The sequence below is a fragment of the Apium graveolens genome, chromosome 10 (genome assembly GCF_009905375.1).
Source record: "Apium graveolens cultivar Ventura chromosome 10, ASM990537v1, whole genome shotgun sequence".
NCBI classification, from domain to species: domain Eukaryota; kingdom Viridiplantae; phylum Streptophyta; class Magnoliopsida; order Apiales; family Apiaceae; genus Apium; species Apium graveolens.
The window spans coordinates 11,987,863-12,007,026 of NC_133656.1; the positions used below are offsets into that span (position 1 = coordinate 11,987,863).

Genomic DNA, 19,164 nt, shown 5'->3' on the forward strand with positions numbered 1-19,164 from the left:
AATAGACCTTACACAAGAAGGGAATTTATGTATATGATTCTGATTTGAAACCTTTTGTAAGGAATAACAGTACAAGGAAACAATCAGAAGGATCTATAAATCAATAAGTCATGACTGAAGTGGAAAGAATGAATGATGAACTAGTTATGAGTGAGATAACCATATTTGTACTCAAAATGGCCAGTCTTTCATACTATATGGAATACATCAAATGATTAGGTGGCATCCCACCAGACTCTTTGTTAAGGAGTCACACCATAACACTACTTGTCTCAATCAGACTACAAGACTTGAGGGGAAAAATGATTTTGAAAGGAATACAATAATTTTCTTATCACCTCGTAGAGCTGATCATGAAAGAAGTTCATACTTTATTCAAGATTCATAAGAATATATAGTATTATAGAAAAGAATGATATCATTGGTCGCTATCCATATTTTATCTATTTACAGCTTCAACGCTCGTCCGATCAATATATCCCATTCCGAGTCATATATTAACTTTAGAAAATTCTCTGAAATGCCTTTTTAAACTGATCATTAGAATAAATTCCCATTTATTAGGTCTTGTAACTTTAGCGTCGCGCTTTCATGTTCAATATATTTATAATTCGACCCTATTTGCATTCTTACGAGATTTACAATCATAACTTCAAATTTTGTTTACGCTACTAATCATTCAACATATCGATTCTTTTGCTAATAATATTCTTCCTTTAGAAAAGTCTGGAAATTTTCTCAATCTTCTTTGATCATACCCGGGCTTCTTGTAAATCGACATATTCTTTGAACTCTATTAGTCTCTGAAATTGGATGAATAGTTTCTCTGTACATTGGTTTGTCGTTAAACTTATCAAACAAGATTTGCACTCTTCTGTTAGGAACAATCAAATCTTCTCCATAATAGCGGGTCCACTTGGCGTTCTAAATGAAACATACTAACTTCTAGAACAAGTATTCTTCTGAATTATATGAATCTTATAACAAACAAAAAACTCACGTAGTAGTTTGACAACCAAGTTTTTAAAACTTGTTTTGTTTAAAGGACATTTAGTAAAAAATTTGTTAAGAAAATCTCTTTTGAAAATTGTTTAAAATTTTGAAAATCATACACATGGTCGTCATTACTATATGAGTTGGTTGTTGTCCTTATCAACAACTATAATATATCAAATTAGGGAAACAATCAGATAAGAGCCCATTCATTTCCATATATGTTCTACTCCTTATTAGGTCCATTTTGCCTTCATTGGTCGACAAAGACTCCAGTTACCGTTGCATATTACCTTATTCGTAACTTCACTTCTAGTCTTCCATACCGGTAACACTCCCATCATTATCTCTTATTATTACTAAGTATAACAAATCTATCCAGTAATTATAAAATCTATTTTATAAAACAAGGTCTACTAATATCACATTACATTACTAGTACGTATCATGTTTGGTCATAACATCATCATCTAATTCCAAGAAAACTCTCGATCTCCAATCTTCACAAACTCCTTTAAAATCCATCTAACTCACTCTACAAGATAATCATGGGTGGCATACTTATTAATAGCTCCATATAACCTGGTAGCAGCTATCCTTCGGAATACCTAAATCCTCTCTCTAGGTTCCTTCTCATATTTCTTACTACCTCGTGTACTCACCATATATTGTAGCTCTCGAATCCATCCTCATAGGTGATGTTACCTCATAAGACGAGTTTTAAACTGATGGTATAGAACAAGGTGTAGGGTAGACAGAAAACATGCGCTCACTGCCGAATATCCGGTAGAACCAGAATTAGCATGTGGGTGATCCTCGAATAGGTAGTCTCACATCAGGGGATGGGATAATAGCTTGAAAAGGTGCAACCGTCACAACAGGAGGTGATATGGTTAACATCAGTAGAAGAGCAGGGCGTGAATCAGGTGATGGTCCTCCAATTAAAGGCTCTGAATGATCAGACGATCTCGGGATAAAAGAATCTGCCATCGCCGCTATCTGAAAATCACATCGCTAGATAAGAATCTCAAATCTCATCACGAATCATACCAAAACCTAATATGCAGTCGCACTCAACCTCTCGGCATCCTACCTTTCTATTTCTGGATCCTAATCCTAACCCTCTATCCATTTCCGACAAACTAGGCTTGTTTCAGTGACTTATAACATGTAGCTCTAATACCAAACCTGTGACGCCCTCCAAACCCGGGTCAGAAGTTCGGGCTCACAAAACACACACAATATATAAACATGTATAAAAAATATTATATGCATTGACCCTTCTTTACACAATCACGGATCGCAACAGGTTAAAGTATGAAAACAAGTCACAACCTTAAATTTTATTACATTGTACAAAATCCCAACTAGTTCAACTTACAACTGATAATGATATCATTCTTACAATCTTGCATAACTCATCTACAATATAACACATCAAACAAAAACAGTCAAACAATCACCATATAGGCATATAACACATTAGTCAGATAGCACGTAGCACATAGCATGCAAGATATTTGATCAAAATAATTTTTTCAAAGAATATTCGGGGTTAAAATGATATTCCAGGTATTTAATACGAATTTTTGAACATTTTTCGGAATTAAACTGGGTCTCCGAATCATTTTATAACTAAATAATAGGGTTCAAACACCTGAATCTGACTTTAAAATAATTTAATACTAATTATCGAGCTTTGAAAAGAATTTAAAATAATATTTTCAAGCTCGAAACTATTTTTCAAAATTTTTAAATCCAAATAAATAATTAAATCTAATTAAAAAATCAATTATTAACTAATTAATAACTAATTAAGTTAATTAATCAATTAATATTTAAATTAACTGACTAATTAAATAATTAATTATCAACTAAAATTAATTAAATAAATAATTAAGATTTATTTTTGAATTAAAAATAACTTTCGGAAAATAAATAATGAATTTTTGGAATTTGCAATAAATAAAAACTATTTCTGAAAATAAATATAAAAAGAAAATATAATTTTTTTAAATAGTTAAAACATAAATATGATTTTTATAGAATTTTGAAACCACGGGGATTAAAATGAAAATATTACAAAACTCAGGGGCTTATTTGCATTGTGTCACCATCTCCGGCTTCGCCGCCGTTCGCCAACCGGTCGCCATTAACGGCGACCGGCGAACTTTTCTGACGAGCCAAAATACCGCCCAGAACTTGACCAAATTAACGGGGTTTGTTCCCCTCGATCCCAGCAAGCTAATCATGCAATTTATTCGACTAGAATGTTGTTAATTCGCCTAAAAAATTCAACCGAAGTTCCCGACGCCGCTACGCGGACGTTTTCCGGCGAAGCTCGATTGAGTCATTCTGGGAATTGTTTGTCCATCTGATATACACCATTCGATTTTTTTTCCATGATCTACAACTTGGTATAATCAATTTCAAATAATAACCCCAAACAAATAAATACCCAATTTCCAATTAAGAACATTCAAACACATAAACCCTAATTTTTAATTTCGAGAATCAAACAACAATTTGAACATGTTATTGAACTCCAAATCAGTCATATAATATACCAAAATGACCAGGATAAAATTATCTACAAGATTGAGCCATCATATCACACAAACAACATCAACATCAAAAATTCCTATTTTAATCGTTAATTAATTCGAATTTAAATAATTAAATAGAAAAATAACCTTGATATATGCACTGAAATTGATGTTTGATCCTGAAAGAACTTTTCGAGAGCTTCGATTCGGTATATGGCACGCTTGATTCCGAGTTCGATAACGCTTTCGTTTATAGATTTGATTCTCAAGAACACAATGATTTAATGGGGTATTCTCTGTAATTTATTGGTTTTAACTGGTTGATTATGATTATACGAATAAAATGAGATAAGAAAAAGGCTTTTTATATTTATGGAATATTAATACTCATTGGATCGTATTGGATCGAAAATTAAGTTACTTAGCCGGTAAGTAACTGCAAAAACGATCCGATTTGATACGCGTATTGGATAATTATCCAAACCGGGCTTATAACAAAACACTTTATACGAAAATAATGTAATAATATCCTGTCTTTCAAGAATACGGGTTTTATTGATCTATCGAAATGATAATCGTAGGGAAAATTTTGCGTCGGAACGCTTACAGGTCAAACTGTAATCCAGATCGAAAAAGGCAAAACACGGAAAATATCCGAGATTATCATATTATGTTCGGAAGGAGTTTTGCGAAGACTTTCGGGTTGTAAAAACGTAAAAACAGTTGAAATTGGACGATTCCCGACTTTATAAAATAGTTTTGTAATTATTCAGAAAATAATTAATAAATTCATAAATCATTATAAAACCATATATCACTCAAAAAATTATCAGAAAAATACCATAATTATCTATATTTTATTCTGGACATAATAAAATTAGCATACCTAGACTTTACCACATATAAACATCCATATATCAACACCAATAATCAGATAATTCACCAAAAAAATCACATAATAATCATATAATAATTATTTATTAATAAGAATAATTACACGTTATATTCCGGATATTACACTGCCCCTGGATTGAACTTGCTTGGGAAGTTTCCTCTTTCTTTTCATCCCTCCCTTATCTCTTTCTTTGTGCATCTGTTTACTTTCGACTTCTGTCATTGTTGCATTATGTACCAGACTGGCATAGTCCGTAAGCTCAATGATTGCCACCCTATTCTGAATCAACTGTTTCATTCCCTGTTGAAACCTCCTAGCTTTCTTTTCCTCAGTCTTCATAAACTCTGGCACGAATCTCGAGAGCTCTGTAAACTTAGACTCATAGTGTGCTATTGATAAGTTATTCTGTTTTAGCTCCAAAAACTTGAGCTCAATCTGATTCTCCATAGACCTCCGGAAGTACTTTTCTAGAAACAATTTATTGAACCTCTCCCACGTTATGATATCATCTGTCTTCATATTTTTCTTGGCCTCCCACCAATAGTTGGCCTTTCCCTTTAGAAGGTAAGTAGCAAACACAGTCTTTTGTGCCTCATAAATACTGAAAATCTCAAAGGATTTCTCCATTTCCTTTAGCCATGCTCTTGCCTCAACTGGGTCAGCTGATCCGTGGAACTCAGGGGGCTTAAGTGACTTAAAAACCCTTAATGAGTTTTCCACAATATTGTTATTTCCTTGAGGTAGTGGGTTCGGGTGACGTTCCAAGTTTTTCCTAAATAGGTGCATGAACTGTCCCATGGGATCCATGCCTGGGTTCTCTCTCTTTTGCTCAATCTCAGTTTCACCTTCTTCAGCCTCTACTTTAAATTCTCCAACATCAAATGTTTCCTCCTCTGCTCCTTAATGAGAGTCATCATGTTCAATATAATCCTCGTCTTCCTCTTCACTGTGTTCCTGGTTCCTTTCCTCTTGTTTATGGTTTCCATGGTCCTCAAACCCAGGATTTTCCCTACTTTCTAATCATCTTGGCGGCATATTGCTCTGCTAATTTTGGAAAATTCAACGTTAGATCACAATCATACATATAAGGTTGTGCCACGTACAGTCGCTACATTATTAGAGAATGAATCTCACAGTTCTATATAGATAAGACAATTTTAGTCGCAAGCAGTGCAGAAAATAATAAGAATAAAATAGTGATCTCATCACCAAAGAACTAAACTGAACTGAAAGGAAACAAATATATTCATTGTATGAGAAATACATAGTCTGATCTAGTCAAAAGTACATTAATCCTACAGTCATCTGCGAAAAAAATGAAATACATCAGTCTATCTATCTAGTCAGCAAAAGGGATAACTATATACATGTGAACTATCCCGGAAAATTGGCACTCTACTATGGCCACTAGAAACTAGACGGCTAGACTACTATATCACTGCCCCTGAATCAGACACGAGAGCAGGTCAACTCCCACACTCCCTCCATCGTACGCCTGACGATGTACTTAGCATGCCTCCAGGACACCCTGCCACAACTGTCTGCATGAAGTGCTCAGATCCTCACGCGAGCCATGAGCTCAATCCTAGTCAACTCACTTGTGACGCCCTCCAAACCCGGGTCAGAAGTTTGGGGTTTACAACACACACACACACACCATATATAAACCTGTTTATGAAATATTATATGCAGTGACCCTTCTTTACACAACCATGGATCGCAACAGGTTAAAGTTTAAAAACAATCCACCACCTTAACTTCTATTACACCGTGCTAAATCCCAACTAGTTTAACTTACAACTGATAGTGAAAGCATTCTTAAAAGCTTACATAACTCAAAACTATAAAGCTCTTTCTATCTCGATCCAATTTAACATGGAATCCTAGCTCGAACACTGGACTGGAAATCCTTGTTACCAACCATTTCCTTTTTAACTTTAGGATAACATAAAAGATTTGCAAGAGTGAGCTAACTAGCTCAACAAGTCATAATAACAATAACTAAGGTTAAACAATGAAAAATTGAAATGATTCAGAAGAATCAAGTTTCTTGTCAAGTAATTATTAGAATTGAATATTCATTTTAACTTTTAAAACCAAGGTTAGGTTGCTGATCAGTCACGCACTAACCCCGAGCAAGGCACACAGCTCTGCTCTGTACACTAGATCCAAGGCACACATTGTCTAATATGACCACAAATCTGGTCCGACCATAAATCTGTTTCACATTTATAAAACCATCCAATTCTAAGTCAATTCAATATGATAATCATTATAATTCAATAAAACGGAATCATAAATAGCATTGCTAAAGCATTTATCTCGGAGCATAAAACATTTCTTAGGTACCATCAGGGTATATCAAGGTATATATATGAAGAACAACTTTAAACCTGTTGAAGAATCGAGTATCTGATGAACATTGGTTCAAATGATAATACAAGGTATAGATCTTTGATGTCATAGGGTATTATAGGGTATATATGTTTCTGTATGCGCAATTAGTTATTTTTCAGTATTTGGTTTATGGTGTATATGTATTTGTGGGGTAGTATTTTATTTGTATGGTTTAATATCAGGGAAATCAATCGTCGGTGGTTTACAGAGAATAAAGCTTACATCTCAATTTCAATGATGCGATCTGGGTTTAAGGTTGAATAATTTAAAGCACTTATAATATAAAACAAGACTTATTTTGAATACTAGCAACATGTAATGAGAATGTTCAGAAATATTTGCAATATATCTCGAGAAAGGTTCAGAAGTACTTGCCTTATCACAGATAATTTCCAACTTCACTTGCATTCGTCTAACATTTTTACTCAACAACCACTTATCTTCTTTTTATATGCCTCTCATCTTCTCACTGATCACTTGCATTCTTTTTCTACGCCTCACTTCTATTTATTGATCACCTGGTTTCCTTTTCTACACCTCATTTCATCTACTAAACATTATAAGCATTTATTAATACTCAATCTCATATTATTATAATTGTCACATAGACGTTACCAGCTTCTTTCTACCCTTCGTTTCACCCAAATCCGATCTACGGATTGAAAGTTATGACCAAAACAGTCAAACAACACACACATAGGCTTATAACACATTTATCAAATAGCATATAGCACACAAGGTATTCGTCAAATAATTTTTCAAAGAAGATTCCGGGGTAAAATGATTTTCCATGTATTTAATACGAATTTTTGAACATTTTTCAGACTTAAAACGGGCCAACGAATCATTTTATAATTAAATAACAAGGTTCAAACACCCGAATCTGACTTTTAAATTATTTAATAATAATTATCGAGCCTTGAAAATAATTTAAAATAATATTTTAAAGCTCAAAACTGTTTTTCAGAATTTTTAAATCAAAAGAAATAATTAAATCTAATTAAATAATCAATTAATAACTAATTAAATCAATTAATATTTGAATTAATTGACTAATTAAATAATTAATTATCAACTAAAATTAATTAAATAAATAATTTATTTTTGAGTTAAAAATAATTTTCAGAATAATAAATAAGGAATTTTGGAATTTTAAATAATTAAAATCTATTTTCTGAAAATAATATAAATAGATAATAATATTTTTGAAAATATTTAAAACAAAAATCTATTTTTTGTAAAATTTTGAAGTCATAAGGACTAAAATATAAAGTTTACAAAACTACAGGGATTAAACGGTAGTTTCGCAAATTAACGGCGGTGGCCACCATTATCATCTTTCATCTTTCCCGGTGGTCGGCCGCCATTAATGGCGGCCACCAAGCTTTTTCGGCAGCTTTATACATGCCTAAAAACGAGCCAAATTAATAGCGTACGATCTATAGCCACCCAGAAACATGATGGGCTGCTTTGTATCCTCCAAAACCTTGCCAAATTGCCTGAAACTTCGATCGAAGTTTATGCCGCCATTTCTCTGTGTTTTCGGCGTAGCCCTTCCGATTATCATTTGTTAATTATATATATACCAATAGATTCATTTTCCGGCGATCTATTCATTGGTATCATGAATTTAAATCAATAACCCTTGAATCAAAAACGCCTAAAAGTCAATTAAGAACATTCATACTATATAAACCTTAATTTCAATAATTCGAGAATTAAACCCAATTTTCTACATGTTATCGAATTCCAAATTCAACATATAATTTACCAAAATGATCAGGACAAAATTATCTACAAGATGCAATCATCAAATCCTACAAACAACATCAAAATCAAAAATTCATGTTTTAATCATAAATTAATTTGAAATAAAATAAATAAATAGGAAATTACCCTTGATTTATGCACTGAAATTGATGGTGGATTCTGAAAGTACTTCCCGAGAGCTTTGATTCGGTTATGCACACGCTTGATTTCGACTTCGGTAACGCCTTCGTTTTTAGGTTCGATTCTCAAGAACGCGACGAATATTCAAGTTTTTCTCTGTAAATTATTTGTTTTACTATTTGTTTATGATTATCCGAATAAAATAAAATAAGAAAAAGGCTATTTTGTTAAAATATTTGAATAAATATAAAGTGATTGTCAAAGCGTATCGAAGAAGTCTCTCAAATCTTACTGAGGAAGACTTGCACAACTTCTTAAGAAAGAAACTTAATCAGGAAGACTTGTAAAACTTATCGAGTAAGACTTGTAAAGCTTATCGAGGAAGTTTTATAATACTTAATGAAGAAGATTTGAATAGCTTACTTAGTAAGACTTGTAAACGAACTATTATAAATAGCTCATTTAGCTAATGAAATGAGATACAACTTTATCTCCATATCTTCTATTCTCCTTTACTTCCTCTATATTAAACATAACTAATATTTTCAGTCAAGTTTTATAACACATTATCAGCACCAGTCTCTGCCAACTGAAACTTTATTCTCGAAAGAGCTACGACTTATTCTGACCCACGAGTTTCTGCCAACTGAAACTTTATTCTCGAAAGAGCTACGACTTATTCTTACCCACGAGTCTCTATCAACTAAAACCATTTCATAAAAGAGGTATGACTTCTTTTACTCATTTTATTCTAATTATTATTACATATTTATTTATGTTACTGATTGAAATCGATAAAGATGGTTATGCTGTCAAATAATACTATAAAGATGGCTCTGCCATTAGGTAATACTACTATAAAGATGGCGCTGCCGTCAAGTAATAATCCAAAGTTTTCTGGACGGCTATGTCGTCGTAACTTTTGTATAAAGTTATTATTTCAACTTGCCTATTTAAATATTATGTGACATATTATATCTTATTTAAAATCTATTCAGAATGACGAATCTTGCAAAATTAGAGTTTGTTGCCTTGGATGTTTCGGGGAATAATTATTTATCATGGGTCCTTGATGCGGAATTACACCTTAGTACTAATGTCCTAAAAGATACTATTGACCCGGAAAAAATCCTAATGGTTGAACAAAATACAAAAGCAATTATCTTTCTTAGGCATCATATCCACGAAGATCTAAAATCTGAATACGTCACTATCAAAAATCCACTCACCCTTTGGAATAATCTCAAGGATAGATTTGATCACCAGAAACTTGTTTACTTGCCATTTGCCCGATATGACTGGATTAATTTGAGGGTACAGGATTTCAAATCTGTAGCTGAATATAATTCTACTCTTTTCAAGATAAGCTCAAAATTAATTTTATGTGGTGAAAATATTACCGATGCTGAAATGATTGAAAAGGCCCTCTCAACCTTTCACCCCAACACTATGATCCTGGCTCAACAATATAGGGAGCGAAATTTTTAGAAATATGGCGAGCTGATATCTCTCCTTCTTGTGGCTGAAAAGAATAATGAGTTGCTACTAAAAAATAATCAGATACGTCCCACAGGCTCTTCCCACTTACCTGAAGTACATAACACGTCATTCCTGAAGAATAAACGTGGGAAAGGGCATAGAAGAGGGCGGGGTTATGGACGAAACCGTGGACGTGGAAATTTCCGTGGTCGGTTTCGCAATCAATATCATTCTAGCCACCTGAACTGGCAACGTGATGGTTACAACTCTAGCCACCAAAAATGGCAACGTGAAATGCCAAATAAAAGAAAGGCACCCCAAGAAGGAGGGAATCGAGGCATCTCTTATAGGTGCGGATCTGAGGGGCACTGGTAATGTACTTGTCGCACACCCAAACATCTTGTTGATCTCTACGAGTCATCCAAAAGGTATAATGGAAAGAGAGTAGAAACCAACTTCGCTAATTATAATCTAGTTAATGAACCAGTCAATAAGGCCTCAAATGAAATAGACACTAGTGCTAATCTTTATCATGGTTTAGACGACTAGACTTTATATGTATTATCTTACTTAACTTATTTCCTTTGTGTTTTACTTATTTCCATTATGTACTCATTTTATGTACTTGTTTCATGTTGTTGTTCTATGTACTCGATGTGTTTTTAATAAAGATATTTTTCGTTTATATATGTATAGAGATGGAAGATATATGCATTGTTGACTGCGCAACCACATACACTATTTTACAGAGTCAGAAATACTTCTCACAGTTGACTAAAGCCAACTCACATGTCTGGACGGTATCAGGTACATCAAATATAATAGAAGGTTTTTGGAAAGCTAGTTTTCTTCTACCAAATAAGACACACATACACATACAAGAGGCTCTATACTCTAGCAAGTCAACTAGAAACCTGCTGAGTTTTAAAGATATCCGTCTTAATGGGTTTCACGTTGAAACTACTAATGAAAATGAAAAAGAATACCTTCTCATCACCTCAAGCACCGTTGAAAATAAAAGGGTCTTAGAAAAATTCCACTTGGTTTCTTCAGGATTATATGTTACGGGTATACGAGTTCTTGAATCTCATAGTGTCAACATCCCCAAAGTCATATACCCAAAACTACTTTCCCATTGGCATGAAAGACTCGGTCATCCAGGAGTATCTATGATGCGTCGTATCGTTGAAAATTCTATGGGACATCCTCTTAAAACTCAGAATATAATATCCCAAGATGAATGTAAGAACCCAAATTTTTGACATCAGTAAAAAACCTTTATGAATAGTAATATAATAACTCAAATTTTTGAGACCTTGTAAAACTCTTAATGAATAGTAACCCTGACAGACGGGAAAAAAACTTCTTAGCCCACACTATGTTTTGCATGAGAAATTGAGTTTCGAAGTTGATAACATGATTATACGTACCAAATAAGTGTATGTAAATGCTATTAGTTTTCGAAGAAAATGAACTTTGAAAAATGACAGTATCTATGAACCATCAAGGATTACGAGAATCACAACATAATTACTAATTTAAAATCCTACGGATTTATATCCAAGAAAGATACTTCAAAACATAAGGAATAAATACGAAAGGATTTACGTCACGAACCATTTACCAGAAATTATTACGAAAATGTTTAAGCGATCGAACGAACACGTAAACGATTAAATAAACATATCGCACTAACTAACCATGTTAGAAAAGTAACCATGGTTACTTTATCAAATAGTAATCTAGAGATGTAGGAATGATCATCAAAGGCTAAGAATAGTGAGCTAAAGCCTAAAAGGCCAATTAGTTAGCTTGTAACCTAGTAATGCTAGCTAGAATCGTCCAAAGATTTGCCAATATAATCTATTCCTAGGATATATACTAGAATATATACAAGTCACATAATACAATCTTCCAAGAGAATCATTCAAGAAGCAACAAACTCTCTCTCTCTCTCTCACAAAACACCATGCTGATTTTCAAGAACACTATGGAGAGAAAAATTCATATCTCATGTTCTACTCATTAAAAAATCACCAAATACCAAACCTCTCTCATATCATGGGAAAGTCACGCACCAAATTTGATGCCAATCCATGAAGTTCTCAATTTTATAAAAATGTTTGAAGTCGAGGGTAAATAGTAACTCCGAAAATCACTAATTTGTTTTCTTGATTTTTTATGAAAGTTTAAGGCTCCTAATGCTAGACCAAGGCTTCATCAAGGATCTCAGGACTTTATTAAGTATTAACAAGCTTCAAGGAAGGTATAAACATTCATCCAAACTTTTTTCAAGTTTTAAGTTTCAAGAAAAGTAACGATCTTGGATATAAGTATGGTTTTGATGATTAATTTCATATTATCTTGATGTTTAGTTAATTAGTTTTAAGGTTGATGAGTTTTGCCTCAAGAACATGATGTTCTTGAGAGGATTTATTATTGAGATGATGATTTGATGGTTGTTGATGGTGGTATAATGATTAAAGAAGTTACTGAATGTATAAACTGTAATTTCCTGAAAGGTGAGACTTGATTATGATATACAATATTATGAGGATCGTTTAGGTGCTTGAATCGCTTGATTCCGATTTACGGATCAAAAGTTATGACCGTATTAGTAAAAGGGATTTACGTGACAAAACTGCTACAAATTAAGAACTTTATAAATATAAATGATCGACTTAAAATATAACTACTAAAGATTATTAATTTAATTTAGGAGAAGTATTCTCCAATGATTATTCATTTCAAACTCGACCAATTATTAAAGATTACTTTAAATTATTTAAACATAAATAAGTTGAGTAATATTATTTCAATACTCATTTAAAATATAACTATTCGAGGTTTAATTATTTAATGGTTGATATTTAATTATTAATTATTATTAAATAATTTATTTATGATTTAAAAATCGTAAAACCTGATCTATAATACTTTCTGATTTTCGAAAAATCATTCGAATAACTTCATATCGTCGAAGAATATTAACTCGACTTATTTTAAATATTTAGAATATAGTTTCAAAAGAAACTCCCCCTTATTGAATTATCTGTTGACAACGGTCAACTCACATCCTTAGTACTTCCTCCGAAAAATTCAGAAATACGTATACATATACATATATACGCTAATAAAACAAGTTGTTTCTATCAACAAGCAAAACGCGTGGGGCAACTTCGATGTGGTTCGAGTTCTCAAGATATGATAGAATTTTGTTAAAGGACAAGGGAGGGGTAGACTCTAGTACTATGTGTGCTAGGTGGACTACCAAAGGTACCGCAAGCGAAGGTACTCTATGTACTCAGGAACTTGTGAAGTATGTGTATACCCAAAAATGGGACACCTAGCCCGAATGCGGCAAGGGTGACAACTGGGATATGAAGGTGTCGCCCTTCTACTAGTAGAAAAGGTTACTATTTTCCCATAGTACGACTGATCATCGTATACGGCGGCTCCGATTAACGTCCTATTTTTTTCCAACTGAAATTGTGATACAATACCATAACCTGAGCTTAGTGCTGGGTTTACCATTAAGGTATTCGCACGATAATAAATCCACTAAAAAATTGTTTTCAAAAGAAGGTGTGTATCACCAAGTAAAAACTATTTTTGAATAAAACATATTTATCATATATGACGTTTTACTTGAGTTTATCATACAGTCATTTCATATTGTACATTATTATGTTGGGCATTATAGCTCACTCTTGCTTTCTTTTAAATGACACAACACAACAGATAACCAGTATGCCGGTGTGGGATTTAGTCGCTTGCAGTCATGGGGAGAATCCCTGGCAGCTTTGTCTCAGGTGGGCAAGAGTATCATATAGGTATAAGATATCAGTCGTAATTATTGTAACTTCATGTAGAGGTTATGAATAATTGTTTGAGATCATGTACAGTACATTTGAGTGTAATAAAAGAAGATTACATTTTGTACATCGTTTCTAAGGCTATAACTTGTGTGTGTGTGCATGAGATTGGGGTCTGTTGGGTTATTGAATTAATACATGTTACTCGTGAGTGAAGGATGGCGTGATGACCCATATTCCTAACCTCAGATTTGGGGGCGTTACAGAAATGTTATTAGAGCATTAAGTTATAGTACTTAGAGACGTGAGTGTTAGGATTTTGTCTAGATGTGAGATTTCGTAAGAGCTCATATAGAGTTCATCATTGGACTACCGGATGTAGCCTCAATGTGTTGGTTAGATTAAATGTATATTTGAGGTATTAAAGTGTGGCTAATAGAACCATTAGAGATTATCAGAATGATGAGAAGAAAAATTATAATCATATATAATTTGGCAAGGATGTGGATGTAGAACTCGGAGCTGAGTCTCCGGGACATTTGGGGTAAAGACGATATTACCAACACCATATGTAAATTTTGACAACACGAGCCTTGTTACTCGTAGTTCTTTATAGGTTTCCCATGAAGGGGCATCACATGTGAGAACCATAAAGTGTAATTATTAATATACAATTGAGGTTATTGACCCAAACTAGTTGAAGGTGTCATTTTACCAATGAGGATGTGAATGTCGTATTAATCACGAATTCACCAGAGATAGTGTCCAACATACCCTTAAAAATTTTAATTCTATTACGGAATATTTGAATGTAATATAAGAATGTTATCGTAAGATGAGTACACTACGTGATATTATTAGTGCGCTTAACTTGTAAGGTTATGATGGTTTAGCTCGGAGATCGAAAGCATCGAGAATTGATGGCATGTCTACAATTGAATTGCGTAAGATTATAATGGGCGATAGTTCAATCTTAGAACCTTTTAAAAGGATAGACCAGTGAGTCTAGACTGGAATTCTTTGGTAGAAATGATGTCAGAGACTACGTATATATACTCGTAAACCTCTAATATATTCGGTAATGTATGTTCACTTACACACACATGCCACCGAACTTATGGACTGTATTGAGATCCCTAAGAGATCTCTTTGATATGTTCCCAGGGAAAACTGGCCACTTGTAGTTAGTAACAGATGCGTGTAGCAGGCCCCTATCGGCTTAAAAGATGCTTTTGGAATATTTCCGAGTAAGGTCTTCGAGGTAAAACACCTGAATAACAAATATACGTGTGAATGTCAAGTTGGTAAGCGATTTTAAAATGATGTGAAAGAGACACTAGCTGAAATATGGAATTACAAAGACGAAGAGGTGGTATCATCCTCAGGCGGTTAATAATGAGAGTTAGGATAATCAGTGAAATATTTTGGCACCTAATCACTGTCACGCTACTCCCTCCAAAATGTTGATAATTTGTATTCCTTGATAAGTCATAGAAGGCAATCATTTTCGTTCCCTACTTTGAACTTCTGATGTGACCATCTTGAATAGTCTTTCTCCGCATCAGGACTTGTTCAATTCTTTTAGTTAATCAATGAACTTTCATTCATAGATTATGATCTTCTTGTTCGACTCAGAGCTATTTATACTTTATTTCAATTATCCAAGGAGATTTTTTTTTCTCCTCAATTCATTGATGAATATTCATAATGAATATCTTCATTTGATTATTCTTTCATACTTACTCTTCTTAGTCGAGATTGTAAGTATTTAACAAATTGTTAAAAACACGGATGATCTAATATCCATAGATTCCTCGGGAATCCTTTTCTTCTAATCGTGATAAAATTATATATTGAACTTTGAAATCATAGTAAGGGTATCAATTTGATATTAGTATTCCGAATTCAATTCTATTTAAGAATCTTGTAAAGTATGTGAAAGAGGGCACCTATGAGTGTACCCTTTATTTGGCAAGAAATATTTGATAAGAGGCTATCGATTGTTACGATGCCAAGACCACTCGATTCAGAGTTATAATTGTCTTTCTCGGCCCAAATTTAAAAACTCTTTATTTCAAAATCTTCATCCAGGTAGCCACAAATTTCTTCAGCGGTTACGATGTTGATATTTTTTTTTACAAACAAACTGAAATATGCCTAGTTGCATATGTTCTCATGAATGACTAGTTAATTGTCCTAACTAGTCGAAATTTTAATTAATACGATGAAAGCCTAGTTAATCGTCCTAGCTAAATGTTATGGGCCAAACCAATTGTACTGGCCATTTTCTTAGCTGGTTGATAATATTGCTTGATATGGACTAGTTATTATTTTGCAAGTTCCACTTTCAGTCAAATTTTTTTATTATTCTATTGTGCATTATATATGCAAAATATAATTGTTGATGAAATTTTCAAAGAACGATTTAATTGAGACCTAACTAGGTCGCCCACTCAAATGAGAATTCATATTCAGTTTTATGAAATATTATGTCCATGAAATATTTTATTATCTCGTTTATATAAAGAATATCCAATTAAAATCATAAAGTGATTGAAAAACAATATACTTCCTTATTTGTTAATTATTGGATATAATTCCTTCCTTCAAAATAACATCATTTTGAAACCTCAATGGTTAACCTTTGGTTGAGAATGTTATTTCAAATTTCCTTCATTATTCGAAAAGAAAGGTATTCTTTCAATGGGAAAATCTTACAAGTATCATTCGTATGAGGTTATTATTTAACAACTGTAATAACCCCAATTTTTGGAATTTTTGAAACACTGATGAATAGTAACTTTTTGCAGATGATGCTGATTAAGGAAAATTATCAGACAACACTATATAGGAGTACTGTTATGGAAATTCTGAGATCGTATTGGTATTCCATAAAGTAAATGAGTGTATGTAAAGGTCGTCAGAATTCGAATCCGGACACTTTGATTTTTTCCCGAAAATCCACCAGATACCGAAAGAATTGAGTATAAGGTAACATGATTGAAAGGATTTAAATTCAAGGATTATAAGAGAGCATCATAAAAGGAATATAAAATATTGAGAAAGGTTTAGGGGAACCCAAATAATAAGATCCCGGATATGATCCCTCATACGACGAACGAGAATGAAAGTTAAGCGAACCGTATAACAGATAAGCGGTCATTAGCCAAGTAATTAAGGGTTAATCAAAGAGGTTAGTGGGTGATGATGTCATCACACCACAAAGGGAAGACAAGTGTTAAAAGATGACACAAGCTTGATGACATAAGCATGACAAAGGGATTTTGTTTTGTTGGTTGATTTTGGACCATGCAAAATTAACCATGGTAAAAAAAATTTAAATCATTTGCTAAGACAAAAAGAGAAGCAACCAAGCATTATTTCATAAAACAAAATGAAGGAGAGTTGACTTTTGCTTCCAAGAACAAAGCTCTCGGCCAAAACAAACCCAGCAATTTCAAACTGCCATATCTCCTTCAATACTCACTCAAATGTTGTGTTCTATAGCTCGTTGGAAAGGTATTGAGATGGCCTACAACTCTTGTTCACAAGTCTCGTCCAAATAAGTACGGTAAGACCCTAATTTTTACAGTTCTTTCAATCGGACTTTTAGAAACTTCAAAGCCTAACTTTGTGTTCTTGATTTCTTTGGAAAGATCAAGCTTGTAGGAGGCTCCCTAAGGCTTCCTAGAAACTTAACACCTCCCAAGGAAGGTATAAACTTCAAACCCTAGCTTTACTTTGATTATTAGTGAGTTTGATGGTTGGTTTTCTAAATGAGAAGCATGATCTTTGATTATTAGTAGTTTGATTTGAATTTGGAGTGATTTGGTGAATGAATCTTGTTATAGTTAATAGAACTTGTACATGAATCTCGGACCAGATAACTCACTGACCAATCTGTAACTTTGCCATGTTTAGCTAGATCGTGTTGTAAGCTTCATTTTGGTATGTAGTTCGCTTGAATCCGATGTACGGTTTAGGAGAAACGACTGTTTTAAGTAACGGTGTTTCGCTAACGAACCTTTACCCCTCGCCTTACTTTGAAAGCTTGGTTAAGGCCCTAAAATGACTAATTGGGGTATGAAACAATTTTTTAAAGTATATTAGGCAGTTGTTAAGGTGCTCGCGAAAGAATCGCCTTAAAACTCTTAATGGTTAATTTATTAAAAATGGTGAAGCCGAGGGTACTCGAATGACTTATGTGATTCGTTAAGCGTATAAGTTATCATAACTGAACGTTAGAGTTTAGTTGGTTAAAGTCTAGTTTCTTAAGCGAACGGGGTTTAATTCTGACTTATGTTGTTGTTCATAGGTTATCGGACCCACTGTAAGCTCAAGTCTACCCCGGAACACTCAGGCAAGTTTTTTACCCGTTATACTGTTGTTGTGATGTTTATATGTATATGCATTATCTTGTGATAAGTGCATGATTGTTATTAGCAAATCTTGCGATATATTGGAGCATGTGATATGATATTTATATGCATGCTTGTTTCGTAATCTTGATATCTAATTGTTGATTCAATGCTTATAAGTTGCATAATACCTATGCTAGAGATAAACAGTAGTTGCGTATACCCTTAGTATAAGGGACCCAAAGGTGAACATTTTCTAAACCGGGAGTCGATGTTCCCGAGTATAATATATATATATATATATATATATTTATATTTATATATATATATAGATATAGTTTTCAAAACTATTAATCGAATAAGGTTTATTCGATAACTTTATTTATTAAATTAATATTATTTTGAATATTCATTCGAGGACTTATGACTCCGCTTAATTTATTAAATGAATATTATATTGAATATTCATTCGAGCACTTATGACTCCGCTTAATTTATTAAATGAATATTATTTTTGAATATTCATTCGAGGACTTATGACTCCGCTTATTTTATTAAATAATATTCTTTATTTTATTAAAGAATAATGTTTCGATAATCAAACTTATTTTCGATTATTCAAATAAAGATCGTGCTTTCGTATAAGTATATCTTTGGTTATTTATTATTCATTTCAAGTATGAGTTTTAAAACTTCTACTTCAATTATTTTTACAGAGAATATCCTTTATGGGAATATTATTTAAATGATAATATTCAGATATTTTCTAATATATCGGGACTGATTTATTT

General features: G+C 33.1%; 1 protein-coding gene across 1 annotated transcript; it reads right to left on the reverse strand.

The window, feature by feature from the left end:
• Positions 1–4,539: 4,539 nt before the first annotated feature.
• LOC141690409 (uncharacterized) lies at positions 4,540–5,061 on the reverse strand. The gene has a single exon (XM_074495214.1). It carries the CDS (start codon positions 5,059–5,061, stop codon positions 4,540–4,542), a length of 522 nt encoding a protein of 173 aa, XP_074351315.1.
• Positions 5,062–19,164: the final 14,103 nt, after the last annotated feature.